The 8,955-nt window shown below is 54.0% G+C and overlaps 1 protein-coding gene across 1 annotated transcript; it reads right to left on the reverse strand.

Moving 5' to 3' along the window:
- Positions 1-1,588: 1,588 nt before the first annotated feature.
- Positions 1,589-8,949, reverse strand: PTGER3 (prostaglandin E receptor 3). The gene is made up of 2 exons (XM_008630612.2): positions 8,821-8,949; positions 1,589-4,485 (listed from the first exon to the last, which is right to left on the reverse strand). The coding sequence occupies exons 1-2, from the start codon at positions 8,884-8,886 to the stop codon at positions 4,201-4,203; spliced, it is 351 nt and encodes a 116-aa protein (XP_008628834.2). The 5' UTR covers positions 8,887-8,949; the 3' UTR covers positions 1,589-4,200.
- Positions 8,950-8,955: the final 6 nt, after the last annotated feature.

Raw genomic sequence — 8,955 nt, forward strand, 5'->3', positions numbered from 1 at the left:
CAGCAGCAGCAGCAGCAGCAGAGTTAATTTGTAAGCCCCGTTCTGCAGGGAAGAGCTGCCCGTTAATGGTGCCCCGCAGGGACCTCCGGAGCATTAAGTGCAGGAGCTGCTGGGTGACTCCGGCCCCACAAAGCCCTGGGGAGCTGCAGGGCTCAGCCTGTCCGGTCCTACAGCCCTTGCCAGCAGTTCTGGGAAATGTGCTGGACCTCAGCAGCCAGGGAAGTGACTGGAGCAGAGTGAAAACTCCATGAAGGAGCTGGAGGAGGTTGTGAGCCTGGAAAAAACACTTTTGTAACACAGGGCTGGATGGGAGATTGGGAAGGAATTGTTCCCTGGGAGGGTGGGCAGGCCCTGGCACAGGGTGCCCAGAGCAGCTGGGGCTGCCCCTGGATCCCTGGCAGTGCCCAAGGCCAGGCTGGACATTGGGGCTGGGAGCAGCCTGGGACAGTGGGAGGTGTCCCTGCCCGTGGCAGGGGTGGCACTGGGTGGGATTTAAGCTCCCTCCCAATGCAAACCAGTCTGGGATTCTGTGGGATCCCACCGAGGCTCCTGTAACCCCGGGCAGAGACTGGTGCGTGTTGAGGGAGCTGTTTGTCCTGACAGCACAGTTTTGGGGAGCCTTCTGCTGTCTCCGGGCAACCAAACCTATCAGCTCTGGCTCTTCCTGCTGCTGCTGCTGAAGATCAGAGAGATTTGCCTTTTGTGGCCCCAGCTCCCTTTCACTGCCTTCACAGCTCTCCTGCCTTCTGCTTGTTTTAAAACCCGGCTGCTGTGTTGCCTTTTGTTTGTTTTTTTTAAACTGAGATCAAACTGACAAAGGGAAACTCAAACCCAGCTGTTCAGTGGGGGCTGGCTCCGAGGTGTTTCTGCCACCGCCTGGGAAATTTTATTTGGGATTTCCTGGAGTCCCCACCCCTAGAGGTGTCCAAGGAAGGCCTGGACATGGCACTCAGGGGGGCTGGGGACAAGGTGGGGATTGAGCACAGGGTGGACTCGGTGGTCTGGGAGGGCTTTTCCAACCTCAGTGATTCTTGGGTTTGCCTGTCCAGAACTCCTGTGTCAGTTCAGACCCAGTGGCCATCAGGGATTTCCCAGTTCTGCTGAGCTGGGGTGGGGTTGCCCATCCCAGTGCTGCTTCCAGCACGAGGGGAGTCACTGCTCCCCTGTGTAAATCTGCTTTAGGAGCTCAAAAAGTTCCTGGTAAAATTCCAAAATGCAAAAAACCAGTAAAATAATGGGAATAATGGGATAAAAAAGTAGCAACAGCCTTGGTGGGACGGGCTGCAGATGGTTCACCTGTGCTGGGACACTGCAGAGCCTGAGCTGATTTGGGATTGGGGTGCAGGGCTGTGCTCCCCAGGGCACACCCGAGCTGGTTTGGGATATTGGGGTGCAGGGCTGTGCTCCCCAGGGCACACCCGCGCTGGTTTGGGATATTGGGGTGCAGGGCTGTGCTCCCCAGGGCCCAGCTGAAGTCCCAGCAGAGCAGCTCCCACGGGCACTCCTGGCTCACCAGGCAGATAAAATCTGCTCCGGCCCCACCCCGGCAGCAGGAGCAGCTCCTGCAGAAACCCAGCGAACACCAGGGTTACTCCGAGTTTTTATTCTCCCTGGTACAACACACACGGGGTTGGGACACACGCCAGTGGTTTTCGGGCAGATCTCCAGGTGGATTTTCCGTGCCCTACAGCTCCCAAAACCCCCTGGGCAGAGGGACAACACAGAAAGACCAGGCTGAAAAGGCATCGTTAAAGCAACACAACACAAGCACCCCTTCCCATCCCATGGAAATGGGAATGAAAGCTTCCAGCTACACCTGAGCTCCTCGGATCAGGTTTAGAAAGTGCATCCCATCACAGAGCCATGGCTGGAGAGCAGAGCTCCCACTCCTCCTCTCCTGTAAACAAACAGAAAGCTCCCATTCCTCCCCATTTTGATGAAGTAGCTTCTCCATTTTACCACACCAGAGGGACAGAACTGCCCATCCCAAACATTGTGAATATTCACCACAAAAGGCAGCATTTTATGTGAACTGAGTGAAACCACCCCGATATTGAGAATAAGCTGCCCTGAAATGGCTGGAGGGCCCTTCCCAATGTCACATTCCCGGTTTTCCACACGGGATCGATGCTGCACCCTCCTCTTCCTGTAAAGGAGTGGATAAGCAGGGATGGATTCCCTCTTCCTCACAGAACTCCTCTCCATCCCAGCCGTGGTCCCAGACGATCTGGGAGCGCTGTGCTCAGGAATGTGCTGGCCAGGGCTGATCCAGGCAGCTGAGGTCATCCCGACATATTTCACAAGTGAGCGGCTCTGTTGAGTTCTTTCCCAAAGGAAAAGTACACACAGGGAACAAAAGGGATCCTCTGCACACAACAGGCTTTTTCCAGTCCCAAATAATTCCAAAAAGCCAGAGTCTGACTCCTGCAAGGCACTTTTTTAAGCAGAAAGAGCCCATTTTTCCCTCAAAGCACCGGCCAGGAACTGAAGCACTGACGTACCTGTAGTTGCTACACCCAGGAGAAGCTCAGCACGGAGCAGGGTCCATCAACTCCAGCTGAAAAAGGCATTTATCCCATGAAATTTAGGCTGGCCCTTCAATTAAAGCTAAACCTTGGCTCTTAGGCTGGATTCAGAAATCAGATTTATGTGGACAAGAATCAGACAATGCAGGACGAAAGTGAAGGCACACATTCTTTGCTGAGGAGTTACTTTTATGAACAAATTAAAGAGAGTAGAAATAAAGGTTTTGTGCAAGAAATTCCTCACAGATGCAGGAATTCATTTGCCTGTAAGGGCCCTGAATTCCACAGTCCCTGGTACATGGAATATCAGCTGTATTTTATTGTATTTGCATTTAATTTCACCCAAAGGCCACGAATCAGGAGATGAGAGGCTGTCAGCTCCAAAACGGTGAAGAAAACGAGTAAAAACACAGCTTTTAAAAAATAAGCCTCAGATGTGGCACAAATGGATTGAAACTGAGTTTGTAATAAAACATGGAAGTTTCTTTGGGAAAAGACCTGACTCACACACTTCCACGCACTGCTTCCAGTCTGCTGGAATTAAATTAAACATTCCCAAAGCTGCCACATTTGTGTTTTTGGGGGAAGATGAACTGAACTCTTTGGGATGCTGCTCTGGCCCCTCTGTAGGAACGAAGAGGTCCCGAGTGCCATCCCCATTCCTCACAAAGCATTTGCTGCTCGTATTACTCCTGGACATGGGCACTTCCCAGGAAAACAGCTCCTGTGGGAGCAGTGGATTTGGCTCTGGAAGCCTTTGCCATTGATCCCCAGCAGGAAGAGCAGGAGTGTCTTTTCCAGGCTGTTTCTCCCCTCTCCATGTGCCCCCAGCAGCTCTGTGGGGTGCAGTGCAAACAGCAATTCCAGCCTGCCTGGGGATTCCACAGGCTGCCAGGGAAAAAATCCAGCATTTCTCCCCTTGGCCCAGTGCTGCATCCCCCTCGAGCTCCCTTCAGCTGCCACACGGATGAGTGTTTATCAGGACACATCCATGAGTCAGGAGACTCGTGCTGCCTTCAGCTCCTGGAAGAGGTGGATGTTCCATCCCTGCCACAGCCCCTGCTCAGTTTTAAGACACTGAAATCCAATCAAATCTAATTTTGTTTTCCTTATTCCCGTGGTTTTTCCCCTTTCTCCCCTTGCCCCTCCAGAAAAAGGAGGAGGAAGGACTCTCTGAAGGAGATAATGTTAGTATTAAACATAGTCAGGAGTGAGTCCCTGCAGCAATTCCATCCGTAGAATCTGCTGGCTGTCAGGAAAACCATTTTTTCCACCTTAAAGCAAGAGAAGCCCCCTCATGCTCAGGCCCAAAATAACCTCCTGTTCTGCAGCTCAGCCACAAGTGGCAACGACCGGGAACGTCCTCATCCGGTTCTGCAGTGCCCATGGAGTGTCCTCACCCCGTTCTGCAGTGCCCATGGAACGTCCTCACCCCGTTCTGCAGTGCCCATGGAGTGTCCTCACCCCGTTCTGCAGTGCCCATGGAGTGTCCTCACCCCGTTCTGCAGCTCAGCCACCGCTGACCACGGAGTGTCCTGTCCTGCTGCATCCCAGCACTTTTGGCACCCTGCAGGAGAATGTGGCACTCTGAGTGCAGCAGCGGCACCGGTGATCCCCAGGAAGGTTTCCAGGCGCCCGCTGGCAGCAGCATTCCCGGTGCTGTGGGAAGGTGCCCTCAGGCCGCCGTCCGCTGGATCTCCTCGGCCAGGGTGATGGACCTGTCCCTGCACTCGGCGTTGGAGCACTTGGACACGGCGCTGGCTGCCTGGCAGAACTTGCGCAGCAGGATCTTGCGGAGCAGCAGGTACACCCAGGGGTCCAGGATCTGGTTGAGGGAGGCCAGGCGCACGGCGGTCAGCGACAGGTTGCATTCCCTGCGCAGCTCCCAGCGCTGGGATTCGCCGGAGCCGCCCCGGCAGGGCTCGGCCGTGTGCTCGGAGATCATCCTCAGCATGGTGATCTGGGGAGGGAGCAGGGAAAGGGACACGGGGTCAGGGACTGCTGGCTGTCACCACAGCTGTGCCACCACTGTCCACAGAGGCCGTGGCTGCCCCTGCATCCCTGGCAGTGTCCCAGGCCAGGCTGGATGGGGCTTGGAGCAGCCTGGGACAGTGGAAGGTGACCCTGCTCATGGAACTGGATGAGCTTTAAGGTCCCTCCCAACCCAAACCAGTCTGGGATTCTGTGAGAGGGCTCCTGAACATCTCCATTTCCTGGACAGGTCTTTTTTTCGCTCTCAGGTCTTTCCTGGGCATGACTTGGAGTCCCCAGCTGTCCGAGTGTGCTGCCTGGAATCCCCGTGGGATTGGGGCTGTGCCCACTGTGCTGTGTGTGCTTCCAGCGCCACACACATGGATGCACACCCAGCATGGCCCTGAGGCACCTCCAGCTCTGTCCTGGCACAGCTCAGCACTTCCAGCCACTGGATAAACTGGCAGCCAGTCCCAAACCTGCTGGGAAGAGCCCGAGGGAGCAGACCTGCCGGGAATCACTCCCAGCCCTGGCCAGCCCCTTGGCTCCAGCCTCTGGAAAGAACCAGGCCAACCTGCCATTCCTCAGGAAGCCTCCTCAGAGCTGTGTCCCCACAAAGGTCACATCTGGCTGCTGCTGTCCCCACAGGCTGGGGCAGTGGGAGCCACAGGGACTGGGAGCAGAGGATTTTTCCATTCAAAGGGATATTCTGGGTGCCAGATCAATAACCATGTGTTGACCTTGGAAAGCCTTGGCTGAGTTTGGAGGGCAGGGCAGCGTGGACAGCACAGAACTGTTTGTGTTTCTTTAAACAGAAGCAGTTGAGGATTCCACCCACGACATTTCATTGACATAAGTGGCCATGGATAGAGCCTTGTGAAAACAGGGATACAGAGCTTTGTGAAAACATGGATACAGACCCAGAGCACATCAGGAGCCACTTGGGCACCAGACCCACACAGCCACAACCTGACCACTTCCCCAGCTCTTCACACACTGTCCCTGTCCCTGTCCCTGTCCCTGTCCCAGCACTCCCTGCAGCACCCAGCTCCTGCCCCATCCCACTCCTGCAGCATTCCCGTGTGGGAAGAGCCTGATGGAAACCTGCTGTGTGCCCACGTCACACCCAGCACTCCCAGGACTCACACCGCTGTCTCCCAGGCCAGCTCCTCCTCTGGGAACTCTGCAAGGCCCCTGGTCCTGCAGACTCTGCCATCTCTTTTTCAGATGGAGCTCCAAAACCACCAGGCTAATAAAATACGTCTCCCAAGCACACAACTGCTGCTTATTGCTGGGTTTATTACGTAATATCCCTTTATTGCAATATTTGTTGGGCCAACAAGTGCTTTACTGGAAATTTTATTTGTTTGATATCATTAGAGGTTGTTTATCGTGGCCTGTATTGGTCTTCTAAATGGATTAAAGGCTGCACAAGGCAGAGGGACAACATCAGGTGGAATAAAGTCAACGTAATTTATGCCATTAAAAATTTGGCTCAAAATGCATATAGAAATATAGCTGCTGATTGGATTTATTCAACAAGAGCAGCTAAAACTTTACTGTTATCATGAATGTGGTTTTATACATCTTTAATTTCTGTCTGCCAGGAGGGATAAGGAGCAGAAGTATTTTAACAGGAAAAGCAGCAGAATTCCTGAGCATTTTGGCTTTAAATAACTTTGAAACAACTCTGGGAATGAATCATTTTGTTGCCTGGAACTGCAAGAGTTACTGAGAACTGAGAACTCCAGTTTGTGCTGCAGCAGTGTTTCTGTGCAACCATGGAGCAGCTTCCCCCATTTCACCTCGGAGTCATTTGTCTGCTGCCATCCAGCTCAGGGGTTGTCCCGGAATCCCAGACTGGCTGGGTTGGGAGGGAGCTTAAAGCCCACCCAGTGCCACCCCTGCCATGGGCAGGGACACCTCCCACTGTCCCAGGCTGCTCCCAGCCCCAATGTCCAGCCTGGCCTTGGGCACTGCCAGGGATCCAGGGGCAGCCCCAGCTGCTCTGGGCACCCTGTGCCAGGGCCTGCCCACCCTCCCAGGGAACAATTCCTGCCCAAAATCCCATCCATCCCTGCCCTTTGGCAGTGGGAATCATTCCCTGTGTCCTGTCAGTACATGCTCCAAAACAAACAGAAGATCAGTGTGAACTGGAAACCACTTAAGATAAAGCAGCATCATACTGGAGTGGGGGGTTCCCCCCGGTGCTCCATGCAGAGTTCAACAAGCTCCTGTGTCCATGGAAAAAGGAGGCAATTCCTGCACTGTCTGCTCCCCTCCCTCCTTCCCAAGCCAGCCCAGAGCCAGACATGCAGGACACTCCATGGAGCCCTCCAGAGCACAGCCACGATGTCAGAGCTTTCCCTCTGCTGCTAAATCACATTTGATCTTGTCGTTTACATCAACAGATCAGCTCTAAAAATACCGTGTGTGGCGAGGGCGTTGTTTACCTCACAGCAGCAGCTGTCAGGATGCATTAGTTCTCAGTTACAAAACTCAGATGTCTTTAAAAAAAAACCAGAAACAAAAAAAACCTCTTCTGTAAAGCCCCGGAGTTCTATTTCAACTCCTTTTCTTACAGCTGCCAAGTGCTGCAGCTACAGGTTAAATGATCCCTATGAGCTGGCTTTCACTGAAAAGGCATTTGCATTCTCTGTGGTCACTTCTCCAAAAACCTGGTCTCTAATTCCGAACCTGCACTTCAGAGTTGTACGGAACAAGCTGGGGGCTAAGTATGACAATGGAGGTGTAGGTATGAAAATGGAGGTGTAGGTACAAAAATACTCCTGCAGCCATGAGCTGGATTTTGAGAACTCCACAGAACAAGATCCACACTTCCAAGTGTTGCTGCTGCCGAGGGAAGGGAACTGCTGATGAATTCCCTCGTGCTTGTGGGTTCACTTCTGCCTCTGAAACCACAGAAATGCCCAGGGCACCAAACCACCAAGAGGAATCTCTGCTTCCTCACTGATTTATCTGAGAGCCCTGGTTATGAGGGCGGAGGAAACACTTCCCTCATCTCAGGGATCTGCTCTCATGTGCAAGGCTGGTTACCTCAGGGCTCACAGTGCCGTGTCCCCGGGCTGGCCCAGGAGCAGGATGGATCCCAGGGCCTCGGAGGGCAGAGCCTGTCCCAAAGGCATGGCTGAGAGGGAAACGCTGCAGGGAGGGCAGCAGCTCCAGAAGGCCCAGCGGCTCTCCAGGGATGTAACATGGGCAGGGCCGACCCCAGCACAGCCAGCATGTGCAGGGCTGCACATGGACACAGGGGCAGGCTGCTGCCTCTGCTCACCCCTTCCTCCCTGCTCCCAGCTTCTCTTAACCCCTCAGTGTGCCCTTGTGATGACCACTGCCACTGCTGATGACCTCCAGTAAGTCACTCACACCTTCTGACTGATTTTGGGATGGAGGATTTGATGGAGTTTTAATTCATTTACAAGGGCAACATTACTAAACCAAAGCGTTCTCTTTAGCTCACCCCCACCAGTCGTTAACTTTGTCAGCCCCATTCACAAGAGCTCAAGGACAAGAAGAAAAATAAATCCTTCTCCAACCAGAAAGAACCTTTCACATAGCATAGCTTCAGCCCATCCTGCTCAGAGATCCCAAACACAAATTTTCCAAAAATCCTACTGCTCCTTGATAGAATAACCCAGCCTTTTGGGACAGGATTCCAGACCCCTGGGTGTGAGATGTGGATTCTGCCTCCCCCACTCCTGCATCATGAGGAGGGGTTCTTAAGGAAGGAGTAACAAAATAGTGGAAAGAAATGCAAAGATCCTTAAAAACCAGACTGGGCAAGCCCAGAAGGCTGCTGTAAATCAGACACAGCGAGGGATAAGAGATTATTTTGTAAAGAGATTTATCAAAATACCAGCCACAAGGCGCTCGCAGAGTCACGGGTTGTGCGTTTTCTCACAAGACACTGAAAGACGTTCTGCTACAAGGTGCGAGCAAATAAAACCCCCTAAACCCCATCTGGCCGCAGTGTCCTGCTCCCAGAGCCACTCCTCACGTCCCGCTTTCCTCCTCTGCACAAGGCCTTTGTTCTCCTCCTTTTGACTCCGGTTCCCGCACCTGATTTTCCCGAGCAGGCTGCTCTCGGCTCTCCTCCGGGACCTCTCCCAGCTCCTCTCCCACAACTTCCCACCCCCGGCTCTGTCCCTGTCCCTGTCCCTGCTGCCCTCCCGAGGGGCCGTTCATGGATGTCCCCAAGGAACAGGGATCTCCGGAGCCTCCCCCTGCCCGGGCCCCGCTGGCTCTGCCCCACAGGAGGAGGGAGGAGAACGGGGGTCGCCCCAGGTGGTGCCACGGGACCTACCAGCAGCGGTGACCAGCAGGCCGACAGCACACACATGATGCCCAGCAGCTGGATCAGCGTCTCCATGGTGATCCGGCCCCACTGCGAGCTGGGGTGCGCCGCGCTGGCCTTGGCGCGGCAGCGGGACACGAGCGC

The sequence above is a fragment of the Corvus brachyrhynchos genome, unplaced genomic scaffold (assembly GCF_000691975.1).
Source record: "Corvus brachyrhynchos isolate BGI_N302 unplaced genomic scaffold, ASM69197v1 scaffold720, whole genome shotgun sequence".
In the NCBI taxonomy this organism is placed as follows: domain Eukaryota; kingdom Metazoa; phylum Chordata; class Aves; order Passeriformes; family Corvidae; genus Corvus; species Corvus brachyrhynchos.